The 22,032-nt window shown below is 47.1% G+C and overlaps 1 protein-coding gene across 2 annotated transcripts in view; it reads left to right on the top strand.

Moving 5' to 3' along the window:
• Positions 1-22,032, top strand: part of GCKR (glucokinase regulator) — a 125,932-nt gene that overhangs the window by 66,995 nt on the left and 36,905 nt on the right. For both annotated transcript variants that reach the window (XM_063914927.1, XM_063914928.1), the window contains exons 14-16: positions 9,630-9,706; positions 19,576-19,672; positions 20,411-20,508. In XM_063914927.1, coding sequence (XP_063770997.1) covers positions 9,630-9,706; positions 19,576-19,672; positions 20,411-20,508 — 272 coding nt within the window. The remainder of the gene's footprint in view (positions 1-9,629; positions 9,707-19,575; positions 19,673-20,410; positions 20,509-22,032) is intronic.

Raw genomic sequence — 22,032 nt, 5'->3', positions numbered from 1 at the left:
AAAGATCCATTAACCACAACGCGCTGCTTCCTATTATCTAACCAGTTTTTGACCCAAGTGCATATTGTGCTTCCTAGCCCTGATTCTTGTAGCTTGTATATAAGTCTCATGTGTGGTACAGTATCGAACGCTTTGGCAAAGTCTAAAAAGATTACATCCACGTCTTTACCCTGATCTAGGTTTGCGCTTACTGTTTCATAAAAGCCAAGTAAGTTGGTTTGACAGGATCTGTCCTTTATAAACCCATGTTGATTCCTTTTAATGACCTTATTGGTTTCAAGGAACTTCTGAATACTATCTCTTAGAATACCTTCCAATACTTTCCCCACTATAGATGTAAGACTAACTGGTCTATAATTACCTGGTTCAGCTTTACTTCCCTTTTTGAATATAGGCACTACTTCCGCTATACGCCGGTCTTTGGGAACCATACCTGATATAACTGAATCCTCAAAGATCAAAGATAGCGGTTTTGCCAGTTCAGAGTGAAGCTCCATTAGAACCCTTGGATGAATACCATCGGGCCCTGGTGATTTATTAATCTTTAAATGTTTTAATCGGTCACAGACTACTTCCTCGCTTAAATAAGTACCTATCAGTGTGATATTGTCATTATTGAGATTGTGTGTCAGTCCCTGAATTGGGTCCTCCCTAGTGAATACTGTTGAAAAAACTCATTTAGTGTGTCCGCTATATCATTATCATTTTTGCTTAAGACTCCCAACTTGTCTTTCAAAGGGCCTATACTCTCCTTTTTTAATCTCTTGCTATTAATGTATTTAAAGAATTTTTTGGGATTCGCTTTGCTTTCCTTTGCTACTAGTTTTTCAGTTTCTACTTTAGCCGCTCTTATTTCCTTTTTGCAATTTTTGTTACATTCCTTATAGTGCTGAAATGACTCTGCTTCCCCGTCAGATTTGTATTTTTTAAATGCTCGCCTTTTCTTGCCCATAAGTTCCTTAATCTTTTTGTTAAGCCACATCGGTTTATGATTTTTTTTCCCTTTTTTGCTACTCATAGGAATATATTTGAGTGTATTTTTAGCTAGCAGGAATTTTAGTAATGGAGATAATAAGCTGGGATAGTAAGATTGGATGACATGCAAAATGCCCCTCTGATCTTCATGAAGGACACCCTGTCTATCATGCAGACCTCTAACCTCCTTTGTCTCAACAGAATTCCTACTGCTCTGGTAGGTACCAGCTGAGTGGTACAGTATGTCCCAAAGTCCCTTTCCAAAACCATGGAAGCCAGCCGGTTATACTGATACTCTTCCATCAGATTTCCCCATTATCTCCATGCTCAGAGACCAAGAAATGTAATTTCCTTCTCAGGTTATGGTAGGTATTCTGTCTTCTCAAGTTTTTCATGGCTACGGAAAATCTTCAGAGTTCTCGTTTTCACTATCTCCCACCACTCAGATCTACTCCAACCCGCCTCCAAAAGTGACTTCTGTGATTGAGAGAAGTCCTTGAAGGATTATCTAATTATTTCTTCCTTTAGGAGCTCCGAACTCAAATGCCATAGGCCCTGCCCTTCGTGCGGGATTTCTGAAGCATTCAAAGTGACCGAGAGAAAACAGTGATCTGAGGACTCTATCAGCATTACCTCTGGAGGCAAAGTTTTCAAGGACTCATTCACAAAAAAACTATCTATCCTAGACCTACAACTACCACTAATATAATTGTAACCCGTGATGTCTGGTGGATGGTGAACATGCACATCCACCAGACCCGCCTGCCTAATCATATTAAGTAAAAAATCAGAGTCAAAACCCAGGGTTTCCTTGAACCTCCCCAGTCTTTTGGCCTAATGATGGTATTGAAATCACATTCAAAGACAATCTGCTGGGCCATAAAAGGGAACGGACATTTCCTATCCCAACGTGACTGAGGCCCATAGATGTTAATCAGCTTTAGGTCATATCCCCTCATACACCTACCTGCCTGTAGTCCCCTCATACACCTACCTGCCTGTAGTTTTATAATCTTGTGCACAGTTACCATACCAGAAAACAGTACTGCCAACCCACCGAACGGCTCGGCCCAACTACTTGTGTTCATGTCTGCATATATTTTTCTACCGTGTCTCTGTTTTATCTATGCTGCTTCCCCCACTGTCTATTGCTGCTGAATACGGGGGCTCCTCACTGCTACTACTACTCCTCCCACTACTGATGATGATTGTTCCCTACACTAGGGTCACTGTATGGTGGGGTCACTGTATGGTAGGGTCACCGTGTGGTAGAGTCACAGTGATGGAAGTCAATAGTCTGCACATGATATGTAAAATATGTGTGTTATGTGGGTATCACGTAGGTCAGTGACACTGGTGGCCATCATTTCCTCTTACTTCTCTCTCTGTGTTATGTGGATCTCATGTAGGTCAGTGACACTGGTGGCCATCATTTCCTATTTCCTTCTCTCTCTGTGTTATGTGGGTCTCACGTAGGTCAGTGACACTGGTGACTATCATTTCCTCTTCCTTCTCTCTCTGTGTTATGTGGGTATCACGTAGGTCAGTGACACTGGTGACTATCATTTCCTCTTCCTTCTCTCTCTGTGTTATGTGGGTCTCACGTAGGTCAGTGACACTGGTGGCCATCATTTCCTCTTCCTTCTCTCTCTGTGTTATGTGGGTCTCACGTAGGTCAGTGACACCGGTGACTATCATTTCCTCTTCCTTCTCTCTCTGTGTTATGTGGGTGTCACGTAGGTCAGTGACACTGGTGGCCATCATTTCCTCTTCCTTCTCTCTCTGTGTTATGTAGGTATCACGTAGGTCAGTGACACTGGTGACTATCATTTCCTCTTCCTTCTCTCTCTGTGTTATGTGGGTCTCACGTAGGTCAGTGACACTGGAGCCCATCATTTCCTATTTCCTTCTCTCTCTGTGTTATGTGGGTATCACATAGGTCAGTGACACTGGTGGCCATCATTTCCTCTTCCTTCTCTCTGTGTGTTATGTGGGTGTCACGTAGGTCAGTGACACTGGTGGCCATCATTTCCTCTTCCTTCTCTCTCTGTGTTATGTGGGTATCACGTAGGTCAGTGACACTGGTGACTATCATTTCCTCTTACTTCTCTCTCTGTGTTACAGTATGTGGGTCTCACGTAGGTCAGTGACACTGGTGACTATCATTTCCTCTTCCTTCTCTCTCTGTGTTATGTGGGTATCACGTAGGTCAGTGACACTGGTGACTATCATTTCCTCTTACTTCTCTCTCTGTGTTACAGTATGTGGGTCTCACGTAGGTCAGTGACACTGGTGACTATCATTTCCTCTTCCTTCTCTCTCTGTGTTATGTGGGTGTCACGTAGGTCAGTGACACTGGTGGCCATCATTTCCTCTTTCCTTCTCTCTCTGTGTTATGTAGGTATCACGTAGGTCAGTGACACTGGTGACTATCATTTCCTCTTCCTTCTCTCTCTGTGTTATGTGGGTATCACGTAGGTCAGTGACACTGGTGGCCATCATTTCCTCTTCCTTCTCTCTCGGTGTTATGTGGGTATCACGTAGGTCAGTGACACTGGTGACTATCATTTCCTCTTCCTTCTCTCTCTGTGTTATGTGGGTCTCACGTAGGTCAGTGACACTGGTGGCCATCATTTCCTCTTCCTTCTCTCTCTGTGTTATGTAGGTATCACGTAGGTCAGTGACACTGGTGACTATCATTTCCTCTTCCTTCTCTCTCTGTGTTATGTGGGTCTCACGTAGGTCAGTGACACTGGAGCCCATCATTTCCTATTTCCTTCTCTCTCTGTGTTATGTGGGTATCACGTAGGTCAGTGACACTGGTGGCCATCATTTCCTCTTCCTTCTCTCTGTGTGTTATGTGGGTGTCACGTAGGTCAGTGACACTGGTGGCCATCATTTCCTCTTCCTTCTCTCTCTGTGTTATGTGGGTATCACGTAGGTCAGTGACACTGGTGACTATCATTTCCTCTTACTTCTCTCTCTGTGTTACAGTATGTGGGTCTCACGTAGGTCAGTGACACTGGTGACTATCATTTCCTCTTCCTTCTCTCTCTGTGTTATGTGGGTATCACGTAGGTCAGTGACACTGGTGACTATCATTTCCTCTTACTTCTCTCTCTGTGTTACAGTATGTGGGTCTCACGTAGGTCAGTGACACTGGTGACTATCATTTCCTCTTCCTTCTCTCTCTGTGTTATGTGGGTGTCACGTAGGTCAGTGACACTGGTGGCCATCATTTCCTCTTTCCTTCTCTCTCTGTGTTATGTAGGTATCACGTAGGTCAGTGACACTGGTGACTATCATTTCCTCTTCCTTCTCTCTCTGTGTTATGTGGGTATCACGTAGGTCAGTGACACTGGTGGCCATCATTTCCTCTTCCTTCTCTCTCGGTGTTATGTGGGTATCACGTAGGTCAGTGACACTGGTGACTATCATTTCCTCTTCCTTCTCTCTCTGTGTTATGTGGGTCTCACGTAGGTCAGTGACACTGGAGCCCATCATTTCCTATTTCCTTCTCTCTCTGTGTTATGTGGGTATCACGTAGGTCAGTGACACTGGTGGCCATCATTTCCTCTTCCTTCTCTCTGTGTGTTATGTGGGTGTCACGTAGGTCAGTGACACTGGTGGCCATCATTTCCTCTTCCTTCTCTCTCTGTGTTATGTGGGTATCACGTAGGTCAGTGACACTGGTGACTATCATTTCCTCTTACTTCTCTCTCTGTGTTACAGTATGTGGGTCTCACGTAGGTCAGTGACACTGGTGACTATCATTTCCTCTTCCTTCTCTCTCTGTGTTATGTGGGTATCACGTAGGTTAGTGACACTGGTGACTATCATTTCCTCTTACTTCTCTCTCTGTGTTACAGTATGTGGGTCTCACGTAGGTCAGTGACACTGGTGACTATCATTTCCTCTTCCTTCTCTCTCTGTGTTATGTGGGTGTCACGTAGGTCAGTGACACTGGTGGCCATCATTTCCTCTTTCCTTCTCTCTCTGTGTTATGTAGGTATCACGTAGGTCAGTGACACTGGTGACTATCATTTCCTCTTCCTTCTCTCTCTGTGTTATGTGGGTATCACGTAGGTCAGTGACACTGGTGGCCATCATTTCCTCTTACTTCTCTCTCTGTGTTATGTGGGTCTCATGTAGGTCAGTGACACTGGTGGCCATCATTTCCTCTTCCTTCTCTCTCTGTGTTATGTGGGTCTCACGTAGGACAGTGACACTGGTGGCCATCATTTCCTCTTCCTTCTCTCTCTGTGTTATGTGGGTGTCACGTAGGTCAGTGACACTGGTGGCCATCATTTCCTCTTCCTTCTCTCTCTGTGTTATGTAGGTATCACGTAGGTCAGTGACACTGGTGACTATCATTTCCTCTTCCTTCTCTCTCTGTGTTATGTGGGTCTCACGTAGGTCAGTGACACTGGAGCCCATCATTTCCTATTTCCTTCTCTCTCTGTGTTATGTGGGTATCACGTAGGTCAGTGACACTGGTGGCCATCATTTCCTCTTCCTTCTCTCTGTGTGTTATGTGGGTGTCACGTAGGTCAGTGACACTGGTGGCCATCATTTCCTCTTCCTTCTCTCTCTGTGTTATGTGGGTATCACGTAGGTCAGTGACACTGGTGACTATCATTTCCTCTTACTTCTCTCTCTGTGTTACAGTATGTGGGTCTCACGTAGGTCAGTGACACTGGTGACTATCATTTCCTCTTCCTTCTCTCTCTGTGTTATGTGGGTATCACGTAGGTCAGTGACACTGGTGACTATCATTTCCTCTTACTTCTCTCTCTGTGTTACAGTATGTGGGTCTCACGTAGGTCAGTGACACTGGTGACTATCATTTCCTCTTCCTTCTCTCTCTGTGTTATGTGGGTGTCACGTAGGTCAGTGACACTGGTGGCCATCATTTCCTCTTTCCTTCTCTCTCTGTGTTATGTAGGTATCACGTAGGTCAGTGACACTGGTGACTATCATTTCCTCTTCCTTCTCTCTCTGTGTTATGTGGGTATCACGTAGGTCAGTGACACTGGTGGCCATCATTTCCTCTTCCTTCTCTCTCGGTGTTATGTGGGTATCACGTAGGTCAGTGACACTGGTGACTATCATTTCCTCTTCCTTCTCTCTCTGTGTTATGTGGGTCTCACGTAGGTCAGTGACACTGGTGGCCATCATTTCCTCTTCCTTCTCTCTCTGTGTTATGTAGGTATCACGTAGGTCAGTGACACTGGTGACTATCATTTCCTCTTCCTTCTCTCTCTGTGTTATGTGGGTCTCACGTAGGTCAGTGACACTGGAGCCCATCATTTCCTATTTCCTTCTCTCTCTGTGTTATGTGGGTATCACGTAGGTCAGTGACACTGGTGGCCATCATTTCCTCTTCCTTCTCTCTGTGTGTTATGTGGGTGTCACGTAGGTCAGTGACACTGGTGGCCATCATTTCCTCTTCCTTCTCTCTCTGTGTTATGTGGGTATCACGTAGGTCAGTGACACTGGTGACTATCATTTCCTCTTACTTCTCTCTCTGTGTTACAGTATGTGGGTCTCACGTAGGTCAGTGACACTGGTGACTATCATTTCCTCTTCCTTCTCTCTCTGTGTTATGTGGGTATCACGTAGGTCAGTGACACTGGTGACTATCATTTCCTCTTACTTCTCTCTCTGTGTTACAGTATGTGGGTCTCACGTAGGTCAGTGACACTGGTGACTATCATTTCCTCTTCCTTCTCTCTCTGTGTTATGTGGGTGTCACGTAGGTCAGTGACACTGGTGGCCATCATTTCCTCTTTCCTTCTCTCTCTGTGTTATGTAGGTATCACGTAGGTCAGTGACACTGGTGACTATCATTTCCTCTTCCTTCTCTCTCTGTGTTATGTGGGTATCACGTAGGTCAGTGACACTGGTGGCCATCATTTCCTCTTCCTTCTCTCTCGGTGTTATGTGGGTATCACGTAGGTCAGTGACACTGGTGACTATCATTTCCTCTTCCTTCTCTCTCTGTGTTATGTGGGTCTCACGTAGGTCAGTGACACTGGAGCCCATCATTTCCTATTTCCTTCTCTCTCTGTGTTATGTGGGTATCACGTAGGTCAGTGACACTGGTGGCCATCATTTCCTCTTCCTTCTCTCTGTGTGTTATGTGGGTGTCACGTAGGTCAGTGACACTGGTGGCCATCATTTCCTCTTCCTTCTCTCTCTGTGTTATGTGGGTATCACGTAGGTCAGTGACACTGGTGACTATCATTTCCTCTTACTTCTCTCTCTGTGTTACAGTATGTGGGTCTCACGTAGGTCAGTGTCACTGGTGACTATCATTTCCTCTTCCTTCTCTCTCTGTGTTATGTGGGTATCACGTAGGTTAGTGACACTGGTGACTATCATTTCCTCTTACTTCTCTCTCTGTGTTACAGTATGTGGGTCTCACGTAGGTCAGTGACACTGGTGACTATCATTTCCTCTTCCTTCTCTCTCTGTGTTATGTGGGTGTCACGTAGGTCAGTGACACTGGTGGCCATCATTTCCTCTTTCCTTCTCTCTCTGTGTTATGTAGGTATCACGTAGGTCAGTGACACTGGTGACTATCATTTCCTCTTCCTTCTCTCTCTGTGTTATGTGGGTATCACGTAGGTCAGTGACACTGGTGGCCATCATTTCCTCTTCCTTCTCTCTCGGTGTTATGTGGGTATCACGTAGGTCAGTGACACTGGTGGCCATCATTTCCTCTTCCTTCTCTCTCTGTATTATGTGGGTATCACGTAGGTCAGTGACACTGGTGGCCATCATTTCCTCTTCCTTCTCTCTCTGTGTTATGTGGGTCTCACGTAGGTCAGTGACACTGGTGGCCATCATTTCCTATTTACTTCTCTCTCTGTGTTTTGTGGGTCTCACGTAGGTCAGTGACACTGGTGGCCATCATTTCCTCTTCCTTCCCTCTCTGTGTTATGTGGGTATCACGTAGGTCAGTGACATTGGTGGCCATCATTTCCTCTTACTTCTCTCTGTGTTACAGTATGTGGGTCTCACGTAGGTCAGTGACACTGGTGACTATCATTTCCTCTTCCTTCTCTCTCTGTGTTATGTGGGTGTCACGTAGGTCAGTGACACTGGTGGCCATCATTTCCTCTTACTTCTCTCTCTGTGTTATGTGGGTATCACGTAGGTCAGTGACACTGGTGGCCATCATTTCCTCTTCCTTCTCTCTCTGTATTATGTGGGTATCACGTAGGTCAGTGACACTGGTGGCCATCATTTCCTCTTTCCTTCTCTCTCTGTGTTATGTGGGTATCACGTAGGTCAGTGACACTGGTGGCCATCATTTTCTCTTCCTTCTCTCTCTGTGTTATGTGGGTCTCACGTAGGTCAGTGACACTGGAGCCCATCATTTCCTCTTTCCTTCTTTCTCTGTGTTATGTGGGTCTCACGTAGGTCAGTGACACTGGTGGCCATCATTTCCTCTTCCTTCTCTCTCTGTGTTATGTTTGTGTCACGTAGGTCAGTGACACTGGTGGCCATCATTTACTCTTTCCTTCTCTCTCTGTGTTATGTGGGTCTCACGTAGGTCAGTGACACTGGTGGCCATAATTTCCTCTTCCTTCTCTCTCTGTGTTATGTGGGTCTCACGTAGGTCAGTGACACTGGTGGCCATCATTTACTCTTTCCTTCTCTCTCTGTGTAAAGTGGGTCTCACGTAGGTCAGTGACACTGGTGGCCATAATTTCCTCTTCCTTCCCTCTCTGTGTTATGTGGGTCTCACGTATGTCAGTGACACTGGTGGCCATCATTTCCTCTTCCTTCTCTCTCTGTGTTATGTGGGTCTCACGTAGGTCAGTGACACTGGTGGCCATCATTTCCTCTTCCTTCTCTCTCTGTGTTATGTGGGTATCACGTAGGTCAGTGACACTGGTGGCCATCATTTCCTCTTCCTTCTCTCTCTGTGTTATGTGGGTCTCACGTAGGTCAGTGACACTGGTGGCCATCATTTCCTCTTACTTCTCTCTCTGTGTTATGTGGGTCTCACGTAGGTCAGTGACACTGGGGGCCATCATTTCCTCTTCCTTCTCTCTCTGTGTTATGTGGGTGTCACGTAGGTCAGTGACACTGGTGGCCATCATTTCCTCTTCCTTCTCTCTCTGTGTTATGTGGGTGTCACGTAGGTCAGTGACACTGGTGGCCATCATTTCCTCTTCCTTCTCTCTCTGTGTTATGTGGGTGTCACGTAGGTCAGTGACACTGGTGGCCATCATTTCCTCTTCCTTCTCTCTCTGTGTTATGTGGGTGTCACGTAGGTCAGTGACACTGGTGGCCATCATTTCCTCTTCCTTCTCTCTCTGTGTTATGTGGGTATCACGTAGGTCAGTGACACTGGTGTCCATCATTTCCTCTTCCTTCTCTCTCTGTGTTATGTGGGTATCACGTAGGTCAGTGACACTGGTGACCATCATTTCCTCTTCCTTCTCTCTCTGTGTTATGTGTGTATCACGTAGGTCAGTGACACTGGTGGCCATCATTTCCTCTTACTTCTCTCTCTGTGTTATGTGGGTGTCACGTAGGTCAGTGACACTGGTGGCCATCATTTCCTCTTCCTTCTCTCTCTGTATTATGTGGGTCTCTCACAGTTCTGGGAATAACTAACCCTCTTTATCTCTCCCCAGACTGGAGGGATGTCCGGGGATTTATTAATGGAGGCTATAGCACTATAGAGAACAAGGATGGGGATTTGTCTTATCTGGTAAGTAATTACTGCGCAGCAGTCTAGCCGTGGTGTTATGTACATTATTATAGCAGTACGTGTCACAGCGCTGACCTGTGGTGGATAAAACCAGCAAATATTCTTGCACTACAGGAATAAAACATTACCAATGGATTTGCTGACATGAGCTTACAATCTAATAGGAAATCCGAGATATAAGAGCATGTTAAGCAATCGGGCTGCTGCTTATTAACATGTTTAGATTGTACTATGGGAGTCATTCCGAGTTGATCGCTCGCTAGCAGTTTTTAGCAGCCGTGCAAACGCATTGTCGCCTCCCGCCGGGGAGTGTATTTTCGCTTTGCAGAAGTGCGAACGCCTGTGCAGCAGAGCGCCTGCAAACACATTTTGTGAAAAACAAGACCAGCCCTGGACTTACTCTTTGTGTGTGTTGATTCTAACGTTGGAGGGACGGCTTTTGACGTCACACATCCACTCTGCGTTCGCCGAGCTACGCCTGCATTTTCACTGGCACGCCTGCGTTTTTCCGAACACTCCCTGAGAATGATCAGTTGCCACCCAGAAATGCCCCCTTCCTGTCAATCTTCTTGCGGCCGCCAGTGCGAATACAAACGTCGCTAGAACCTGTGCAAAACCACAATGGCCTTTGTACCCGTACGTCGCGCGTGCACATTGCGGTGCATGCGCAGAAATGCAGATTTTTAGCCTGATCGCTGCGAACAACGGCAGCTAGCGATCAACTCGAAATGACCCCAATGTTTGGGAAGACGCACAATGCGTCCGCTCAGCTGGTTCCGCCTGGCAGTGACAGATTATAACTAGGGTATTTAGTAGAGATGAGCGGGTTCGGTTCCTCTGAATCCGAACCCGCCCGAACTTCAGGTTTTTTACACGGGTCCGAGCAGGCTCGAATCTTCCCGCCTTGCTCTGCTAACCCGAGCGCGCCCGAACGTCATCATCACGCTGTCGGATTCTCGCGAGGCTCGGATTCTATCGCGAGACTCGGATTCTATATAAGGAGCCGCGCGTCGCCGCCATTTTCACACGTGCATTGAGAGTCATAGGGAGAGGACGTGGCTGGCGTCCTCTCCGTTTAGAGAAGAGAGAGACACAGTATTTTGGGGAGCATTATTAGGAGGAGTACTACTATACTGTATACTACTATACTACTTGCTGAAGTGATATTTATAGATTAGATAGTGTGACTGTAAGTGTATTATCTGACTTGTGGGGGAGACACTGACAGTGGGGAGCAGTTAGAGTCTGAGAGCAGGACTCAGGAGTACATATAACGTACAGTGCACACTTTTGCTGCCAGAGTCAGTGCCACACTGCCATTGTTGTGACCACACTGACCACCAGTATAATAATATATTTTGTGATTGTCTGCTTAGGACTCGGAGTACTAGTTGCAAGTTGCAACGTGACCTGACCACCAGTTTAATAATCAATCACCACCAGTTTAATATATATATATATATATATATATATATATAATTGTATATAATATATATATATATATATATATATATAATATTGTATACCACCTACCCGTGGTTTTTTTTTTTCATTCTTCTTTATACATACTACTATAGTAGCTTACTGTAGCAGTCTGCGGTGCTGTGCTGACCTGACAGTGTCCAGCAGGTCCGTCATCAGTCATTACATAATAAATATATATAGTACCTGTCCGGCTGCAGTACTAGTGATATTATATTGATTTCATCTCATTATCAATAATTTATCATCCAGTCTAGACTCTATATTAGCAGCAGACACAGTACGTTAGTCCACGGCTGTAGCTACCTCTGTGTTGGCACTCGGCAGTCCATCCATAATTGTATACCACCTACCCGTGGTTTTTTTTTTTCTTTCTTCTTTGTACATACTACTATAGAGTATAGTAGCTTACTGTAGCAGTCTGCGGTGCTGCTGAGCTGACAGTGTCCAGCAGGTCCGTCATCAGTCATCATTACCTAATAAATATATTATCTACCTGTCCGGCTGCAGTACTAGTGATATTATATATACATACATATATATATTGATTTCATCTCATTATCAATCATCCAGTCTATATTAGCAGCAGACACAGTACGTTAGTCCACGGCTGTAGCTACCTCTGTGTCGGCACTCGGCAGTCCATCCATAATTGTATACCACCTACCCGTGGTTTTGTTTTTTTCTTTCTTCTTTGTACATACTACTATAGAGTATAGTAGCTTACTGTAGCAGTCTGCGGTGCTGCTGAGCTGACAGTGTCCAGCAGGTCCGTCATCAGTCATCATTACCTAATAAATATATTATCTACCTGTCCGGCTGCAGTACTAGTGATATTATATATACATACATATATATATTGATTTCATCTCATTATCAATCATCCAGTCTATATTAGCAGCAGACACAGTACGTTAGTCCACGGCTGTAGCTACCTCTGTGTCGGCACTCGGCAGTCCATCCATAATTGTATACCACCTACCCGTGTTTTTTTTTTTTTTTTTCTTCTTTGTACATACTACTATAGTATAGTAGCTTACTGTAGCAGTCTGCGGTGCTGCTGAGCTGACAGTGTCCAGCAGGTCCGTCATCAGTCATCATTACCTAATAAATATATTATCTACCTGTCCGGCTGCAGTACTAGTGATATTATATATACATACATATATATATTGATTTCATCTCATTATCAATCATCCAGTCTATATTAGCAGCAGACACAGTACGTTGGTCCACGGCTGTAGCTACCTCTGTGTCGGCACTCGGCAGTCCATCCATAATTGTATACCACCTACCCGTGGTTTTTTTTTTTTCTTCTTTGTACATACTACTATAGAGTATAGTAGCTTACTGTAGCAGTCTGCGGTGCTGCTGAGCTGACAGTGTCCAGCAGGTCCGTCATCAGTCATCATTACCTAATAAATATATTATCTACCTGTCCGGCTGCAGTACTAGTGATATTATATATACATACATATATATATATTGATTTCATCTCATTATCATCCAGTCTATATTAGCAGCAGACACAGTACGGTAGTCCACGGCTGTAGCTACCTCTGTGTCGGCACTCGGCAGTCCATCCATAAGTATACTAGTATCCATCCATCTCCATTGTTTACCTGAGGTGCCTTTTAGTTGTGCCTATTCAAATATGGAGAACAAAAATGTTGAGGTTCCAAAATTAGGGAAAGATCAAGATCCACTTCCACCTCGTGCTGAAGCTGCTGCCACTAGTCATGGCCGAGACGATGAAATGCCAGCAACGTCGTCTGCCAAGGCCGATGCCCAATGTCATAGTACAGAGCATGTCAAATCCAAAACACCAAATATCAGTAAAAAAAGGACTCCAAAACCTAAAATAAAATTGTCGGAGGAGAAGCGTAAACTTGCCAATATGCCATTTACCACACGGAGTGGCAAGGAACGGCTGAGGCCCTGGCCTATGTTCATGGCTAGTGGTTCAGCATCACATGAGGATGGAAGCACTCAGCCTCTCGCTAGAAAACTGAAAAGACTCAAGCTGGCAAAAGCACAGCAAAGAACTGTGCGTTCTTCGAAATCCCAAATCCACAAGGAGAGTCCAATTGTGTCGGTTGCGATGCCTGACCTTCCCAACACTGGACGTGAAGAGCATGCGCCTTCCACCATTTGCACGCCCCCTGCAAGTGCTGGAAGGAGCACCCGCAGTCCAGTTCCTGATAGTCAGATTGAAGATGTCAGTGTTGAAGTACACCAGGATGAGGAGGATATGGGTGTTGCTGGCGCTGGGGAGGAAATTGACAAGGAGGATTCTGATGGTGAGGTGGTTTGTTTAAGTCAGGCACCCGGGGAGACACCTGTTGTCCGTGGGAGGAATATGGCCGTTGACATGCCTGGTGAAAATACCAAAAAAATCAGCTCTTCAGTGTGGAGGTATTTCAACAGAAAAGCGGACAACAGGTGTCAAGCCGTGTGTTGCCTTTGTCAAGCTGTAATAAGTAGGGGTAAGGATGTTAACCACCTCGGAACATCCTCCCTTATACGTCACCTGCAGCGCATTCATAATAAGTCAGTGACAAGTTCAAAAACTTTGGGTGACAGCGGAAGCAGTCCACTGACCAGTAAATCCCTTCCTCTTGTAACCAAGCTCACGCAAACCACCCCACCAACTCCCTCAGTGTCAATTTCCTCCTTCCCCAGGAATGCCAATAGTCCTGCAGGCCATGTCACTGGCAATTCTGACGATTCCTCTCCTGCCTGGGATTCCTCCGATGCATCCTTGCGTGTAACGCCTACTGCTGCTGGCGCTGCTGTTGTTGCTGCTGGGAGTCGATGGTCATCCCAGAGGGGAAGTCGGAAGACCACTTGTACTACTTCCAGTAAGCAATTGACTGTCCAACAGTCCTTTGCGAGGAAGATGAAATATCACAGCAGTCATCCTGCTGCAAAGCGGATAACTGAGGCCTTGACAACTATGTTGGTGTTAGACGTGCGTCCGGTATCCGCCGTTAGTTCACAGGGAACTACACAATTTCTTGAGGTAGTGTGCCCCCGTTACCAAATACCATCTAGGTTCCACTTCTCTAGGCAGGCGATACCGAAAATGTACACAGACCTCAGAAAAAGACTCACCAGTGTCCTAAAAAATGCAGCTGTACCCAATGTCCACTTAACCACGGACATGTGGACAAGTGGAGCAGGGCAGGGTCAGGACTATATGACTGTGACAGCCCACTGGGTAGATGTATGGACTCCCGCCGCAAGAACAGCAGCGGCGGCACCAGTAGCAGCATCTCGCAAACGCCAACTCTTTCCTAGGCAGGCTACGCTTTGTATCACCGCTTTCCAGAATACGCACACAGCTGAAAACCTCTTACGGCAACTGAGGAAGATCATCGCGGAATGGCTTACCCCAATTGGACTCTCCTGTGGATTTGTGGCATCGGACAACGCCAGCAATATTGTGTGTGCATTAAATATGGGCAAATTCCAGCACGTCCCATGTTTTGCACATACCTTGAATTTGGTGGTGCAGAATTTTTTAAAAAACGACAGGGGCGTGCAAGAGATGCTGTCGGTGGCCAGAAGAATTGCGGGACACTTTCGGCGTACAGGCACCACGTACAGAAGACTGGAGCACCACCAAAAACTACTGAACCTGCCCTGCCATCATCTGAAGCAAGAAGTGGTAACGAGGTGGAATTCAACCCTCTATATGCTTCAGAGGTTGGAGGAGCAGCAAAAGGCCATTCAAGCCTATACAATTGAGCACGATATAGGAGGTTGAATGCACCTGTCTCAAGCGCAGTGGAGAATGATTTCAACGTTGTGCAAGGTTCTGATGCCCTTTGAACTTGCCACACGTGAAGTCAGTTCAGACACTGCCAGCCTGAGTCAGGTCATTCCCCTCATCAGGCTTTTGCAGAAGAAGCTGGAGACATTGAAGGAGGAGCTAACACGGAGCGATTCCGCTAGGCATGTGGGGCTTGTGGATGGAGCCCTTAATTCGCTTAACAAGGATTCACGGGTGGTCAATCTGTTGAAATCAGAGCACTACATTTTGGCCACCGTGCTCGATCCTAGATTTAAAGCCTACCTTGGATCTCTCTTTCCGGCAGACACAAGTCTGCTGGGGTTGAAAGACATGCTGGTGAGAAAATTGTCAAGTCAAGCGGAACGCGACCTGTCAACATCTCCTCCTTCACATTCTCCCGCAACTGGGGGTGCGAGGAAAAGGCTCAGAATTCCGAGCCCACCCGCTGGCGGTGATGCAGGGCAGTCTGGAGCGACTGCTGATGCTGACATCTGGTCCGGACTGAAGGACCTGACAACGATTACGGACATGTCGTCTACTGTCACTGCATATGATTCTCTCACCATTGAAAGAATGGTGGAGGATTATATGAGTGACCGCATCCAAGTAGGCACGTCACACAGTCCGTACTTATACTGGCAGGAAAAAGAGGCAATTCGGAGGCCCTTGCACAAACTGGCTTTATTCTACCTAAGTTGCCCTCCCACAAGTGTGTACTCCGAAAGAGTGTTTAGTGCCGCCGCTCACCTTGTCAGCAATCGGCGTACGAGGTTACATCCAGAAAATGTGGAGAAGATGATGTTCATTAAAATGAATTATAATCAATTCCTCCGTGGAGACATTGACCAGCAGCAATTGCCTCCACAAAGTACACAGGGAGCTGAGATGGTGGATTCCAGTGGGGACGAATTGATAATCTGTGAGGAGGGGGATGTACACGGTGATATATCGGAGGATGATGATGAGGTGGACATCTTGCCTCTGTAGAGCCAGTTTGTGCAAGGAGAGATTAATTGCTTCTTTTTTGGTGGGGGTCCAAACCAACCCGTCATTTCAGTCACAGTCGTGTGGCAGACCCTGTCATTGAAATGATGGGTTGGTTAAAGTGTGCATGTCCTGTTTATACAACATAAGGGTGGGTGGGAGGGCCCAAGGACAATTCCATCTTGCACCTCTTTTTTCTTTAATTTTTCTTTGCGTCATGTGCTGTTTGGGGAGGGTTTTTTGGAAGGGACATCCTGCGTGACACTGCAGTGCCACTCCTAGATGGGCCCGGTGTTTGTGTCGGCCACTAGGGTCGCTTATCTTACTCACACAGCTACCTCATTGCGCCTCTTTTTTTCTTTGCGTCATGTGCTGTTTGGGGAGGGTTTTTTGGAAGGGACATCCTGCGTGACACTGCAGTGACACTCCTAGATGGGCCCGGTGTTTGTGTCGGCCACTAGGGTCGCTTATCTTACTCACACAGCTACCTCATTGCGCCTCTTTTTTTCTTTGCGTCATGTGCTGTTTGGGGAGGGTTTTTTGGAAGGGACATCCTGCGTGACACTACAGTGACACTCCTAGATGGGCCCGGTGTTTGTGTCGGCCACTAGGGTCGCTTATCTTACTCACACAGCTACCTCATTGCGCCTCTTTTTTTCTTTGCGTCATGTGCTGTTTGGGGAGGGTTTTTTGGAAGGGACATCCTGCGTGACACTGCAGTGACACTCCTAGATGGGCCCGGTGTTTGTGTCGGCCACTAGGGTCGCTTATCTTACTCACACAGCTACCTCATTGCGCCTCTTTTTTTCTTTGCGTCATGTGCTGTTTGGGGAGGGTTTTTTGGAAGGGACATCCTGCGTGACACTGCAGTGACACTCCTAGATGGGCCCGGTGTTTGTGTCGGCCACTAGGGTCGCTTATCTTACTCACACAGCTACCTCATTGCGCCTCTTTTTTTCTTTGCGTCATGTGCTGTTTGGGGAGGGTTTTTTGGAAGGGACATCCTGCGTGACACTGCAGTGACACTCCTAGATGGGCCCGGTGTTTGTGTCGGCCACTAGGGTCGCTTATCTTACTCACACAGCTACCTCATTGCGCCTCTTTTTTTCTTTGCGTCATGTGCTGTTTGGGGAGGGTTTTTTGGAAGGGACATCCTGCGTGACACTGCAGTGACACTCCTAGATGGGCCCGGTGTTTGTGTCGGCCACTAGGGTCGCTTATCTTACTCACACAGCTACCTCATTGCGCCTCTTTTTTTCTTTGCGTCATGTGCTGTTTGGGGAGGGTTTTTTGGAAGGGACATCCTGCGTGACACTGCAGTGACACTCCTAGATGGGCCCGGTGTTTGTGTCGGCCACTAGGGTCGCTTAGCTTAGTCATCCAGCGACCTAGGTGCAAATTTTAGGACTAAAAATAATATTGTGAGGTGTGAGGTATTCAGAATAGACTGAAAATGAGTGTAAATTATGGTTTTTGAGGTTAATAATACTTTGGGATCAAAATGACCCCCAAATTCTATGATTTAAGCTGTATTTTAGTGTTTTTTGAAAAAAACACCCGAATCCAAAACACACCCGAATCCGACAAAAAAAATTCGGTGAGGTTTTGCCAAAACGCGGTCGAACCCAAAACACGGCCGCGGAACCGAACCCAAAACCAAAACACAAAACCCGAAAAATTTCCGGCGCTCATCTCTAGTATTTAGGGCAGTAGCGCAGGCTCCACACCTATACGGCTCCAGACAATCAGGGGCACAATTGTGTACAGTGCAGCAGTTACCCTGTAATGATAATAAGAGTAATATCGATGACGGGGGGCCACCCTCCCCCGCAGTTACCCTGTAATGATAATAAGAGTAATATCGGTGACGGGGGGGCCGCCCTCCCCTGCAGTTACCCTGTAATGATAATAAGAGTAATATCGGTGACGGGGAGCCGCCCTCCCCTGCAGTTACCCTGTAATGATAATAAGAGTAATATCGATGACGGGGGGCCACCCTCCCCCGCAGTTACCCTGTAATGATAATAAGAGTAATATCGGTGACGGGGGGGCCGCCCTCCCCTGCAGTTACCCTGTAATGATAATAAGAGTAATATCGGTGACGGGGAGCCGCCCTCCCCTGCAGTTACCCTGTAATGATAATAAGAGTAATATCGGTGACGGGGGGCCGCCCTCCCCCGCAGTTACCCTGTAATGATAATAAGAGTAATATCGGTGACGGGGGGGCCGCCCTCCCCTGCAGTTACCCTGTAATGATAATAAGAGTAATATCGGTGACGGGGGGGCCGCCCTCCCCTGCAGTTACCCTGTAATGATAATAAGAGTAATATCGGTGACGGGGGGGCCGCCCTCCCCTGCAGTTACCCTGTAATGATAATAAGAGTAATATCGGTCACGGGGGGGCCGCCCTCCCCTGCAGTTACCCTGTAATGATAATAAGAGTAATATCGGTGACGGGGGAGCGCCCTCCCCTGCAGTTACCCTGTAATGATAATAAGAGTAATATCGGTGACGGGGGGGCCGCCCTCCCCTGCAGTTACCCTGTAATGATAATAAGAGTAATATCGGTGACGGGGGAGCGCCCTCCCCTGCAGTTACCCTGTAATGATAATAAGAGTAATATCGGTGACGGGGGGGCCGCCCTCCCCCGCAGTTACCCTATAATGATAATAAGAGTGATATCGGTGACGGGGGGGCCGCCCTCCCCCCTGCAGTTACCCTGTAATGATAATAAGAGTAATATCGGTGACGGGGGGGCCGCCCTCCCCTGCAGTTACCCTGTAATGATAATAAGAGTAATATCGGTGACGGGGGGCCGCCCTTCCCTGCAGTTACCCTGTAATGATAATAAGAGTAATATCGGTGACGGGGGGCCGCCCTTCCCCGCAGTTACCCTGTAATGATAATAAGAGTAATATCGGTGACGGGGGGGCCGCCCTTCCCCGCAGTTACCCTGTAATGATAATAAGAGTAATATCGGTGACGGGGGGCCGCCCTCCCCTGCAGTTACCCTGTAATGATAATAAGAGTAATATCGGTGACGGGGGGGCCGCCCTCCCCTGCAGTTACCCTGTAATGATAATAAGAGTAATATAGGTGATGGGGGGCCGCCCTTCCCCGCAGTTACCCTGTAATGATAATAAGAGTAATATCGGTGACGGGGGGGCCGCCCTCCCCTGCAGTTACCCTGTAATGATAATAAGAGTAATATCGGTGACGGGGGGGCCGCCCTCCCCTGCAGTTACCCTGTAATGATAATAAGAGTAATATCGGTGACGGGGGGGCCGCCCTCCCCTGCAGTTACCCTGTAATGATAATAAGAGTAATATCGGTGACGGGGGGGCCGCCCTCCCCTGCAGTTACCCTGTAATGATAATAAGAGTAATATCGGTGACGGGGGGGCCGCCCTCCCCTGCAGTTACCCTGTAATGATAATAAGAGTAATATCGGTGACGGGGGGGGCGCCCTCCCCGCAGTTACCCTGTAATGATAATAAGAGTATGATACTGGTCTGAGGAATTCCTGGTGTGGATCAGCAAGTCCTGGAGTCGCTCTTATGCTCCCTGCGGTCGGCGACCGTCTCATGGTATAATGCCTGTTATTGCAGGGGTCAGAGTTCGGCGTCTCTCATGAAGACTTTGTGAGGAGCGTCCTGCCATCGCTCTCAGAGACGGACACCGTCCTCTTCATGTTTACCCTGGATGGTGAGTGACCGTCTGACGTTCCATCACATGACCTGACACAGCAGCCAATCACACTTAGGCGGTCACATCTTGTAGGTGGTTGCTGGGCGTTGTCGCCAGAGATAGGACATTTTATCGCTTTGACTGATACACTAATGGCGGTGTCATCAGTGTGATGTAACTGAGGGTTTTCTAGCCCTGCGGTAAGTGGCCACACAAAGTACTTTCTCATCTATATGCTCCTCACTGAGGGTTATATATCCTCCTGCTACCCGGTGGCAAGGAACTTCTCTGTCGGCCCAGTTCCCACTATGAAGCTCCTACTAAGCACTTACCTGTGTAACTGGGGGAACTACAGTCACAGGTTGCGGTCAGGTGTCTGAAAATGGCGTCTTAGTAGCTCTGTAATTGCCCCATAGTAAGTATGTATGTCATGTAACGCGCCTTTATGCTCAGAGTAGCAGCGGGTAGGTGCACCAACTACACTAGGGCCAGGGAGCACCAAGCACTGACCATGGGATTACATCTGTACTCGTATGATGTAATAACCCACCGTAGGGATCAGTTCTGTAGTCATGTGATGTCATGTCACACTATAGGGATCAGGGATGTAGTCATGTGACCACACACTATAGGGATCAGGGCTGTAGTCATGTGACCACACACTATAGGGATCAGGGCTGTAGTCATGTGACCACACACTATAGGGATCAGCAAAGTCTGTATTACATATAACTTGGTGCCTCCTTCCATTCTCAGATGACCTCGGTGAGGTGGAGAAGCTGATGGAACTAGTGAAAGAGAAGACCACTAACATCCATGCCATCTCCCACGCCACAGCGGGACAATACCTGCCGGTGAGACGCCTCTTACTGTGGGTCAGAGTGTTTGATGCCACTTGTTGATGATTGCCACTTAGGTCAGAGGTCATAGAGGGTGACTTAGTTGGTCTAGGTTACATGAATATTTATATATAGTATACGTGTACCCTATGGCAGCACATAGAGCACTAAGGTCTACGTACTGCCCATCCCTCCGCCTGAGACTAGACCACCCCATTACTGAGAAGGACATTGTGTGATGACGTCACAGGGGTGAGATACGGATATATATGTCACCTGTCCTGTATAATCCTCCTCCTGAGACTAGGCTGCCCCATTACTGAGAAGGACATTGTGTGATGACATCACAGGGGTGAGATACGGATATATATGTCACCTGTCCTGTATAACCCTCCGCCTGAAACTAGGCTGCCCCATTACTGAGAAGGACATTGTGTGATGACGTCACAGGGGCGAGATAATGATATTTATGTCACCTGTCCTGTATAATCCTCCGCCTAAAACTAGGCCATTATTGAGAAGGACATTGTGTGATGACGTCACAGGGGTGAGATACGGATATATATGTCACCTGTCCTGTATAACCCTCCGCCTGAAACTAGGCCATTATTGAGAAGGACATTGTGTGATGACGTCACAGGGGTGAGATACGGATATATATGTCACCTGTCCTGTATAACCCTCCGCCTGAAACTAGGCCATTATTGAGAAAGACATTGTGTGATGACGTCACAGGGGTGATGTACGGATATATATGTCACCTGTCCTGTATAACCCTCCGCCTGAGACTAGGCTGCCCCATTACTGAGAAGGACATTGTGTGATGACGTCACAGGGGTGAGATACGGATATATATGTCACCTGTCCTGTATAATCCTCCTCCTGAGACTGGGCCACCCCATTACTGAGAAGGACATTGTGTGATGACGTCACAGGGGTGAGATATGGATGATGACGTCACAGGGGTGAGATATGGATATATATGTCACCTGTCCTGTATAATCCTCCTCCTGAGACTTGGCCACCCCATTACTGAGAAGGACATTGTGTGATGACGTCACAGGGGTGAGATACGGATATATATGTCACCTGTCCTGTATAATCCTCCGCCTGAGACTGGACCACCCCATTACTGAGAAGGACATTGTGTGATGACGTCACAGGGGTGAGATAATGATATATATGTCACCTGTCCTGTATAATCCTCCTCCTGAGACTAGGATGCCCCATTACTGAGAAGGACATTGTGTGATGACGTCACAGGGGTGATATAATGATATTTATGTCACCTGTCCTGTATAATCCTCCTCCTGAGACTGGGCCACCCCATTACTGAGAAGGACATTGTGTGATGACGTCACCGGGGTGATATAATGATATTTATGTCACCTGTCCTGTATAATCCTCCGCCTGAGACTAGGATGACCCATTACTGAGAAAGACATTGTGTGATGACGTCACAGGGGTGATGCACGGATATTTATGTCACCTGTCCTGTATAATCCTCCGCCTGAGACTAGGATGACCCATTACTGAGAA

Source organism: Pseudophryne corroboree, chromosome 4, assembly GCF_028390025.1.
Source record: "Pseudophryne corroboree isolate aPseCor3 chromosome 4, aPseCor3.hap2, whole genome shotgun sequence".
Classification (NCBI taxonomy): domain Eukaryota; kingdom Metazoa; phylum Chordata; class Amphibia; order Anura; family Myobatrachidae; genus Pseudophryne; species Pseudophryne corroboree.
The sequence above is the reverse complement of the archived record's forward strand: the minus strand, read 5'-3'. Positions and strand labels throughout refer to the sequence as shown.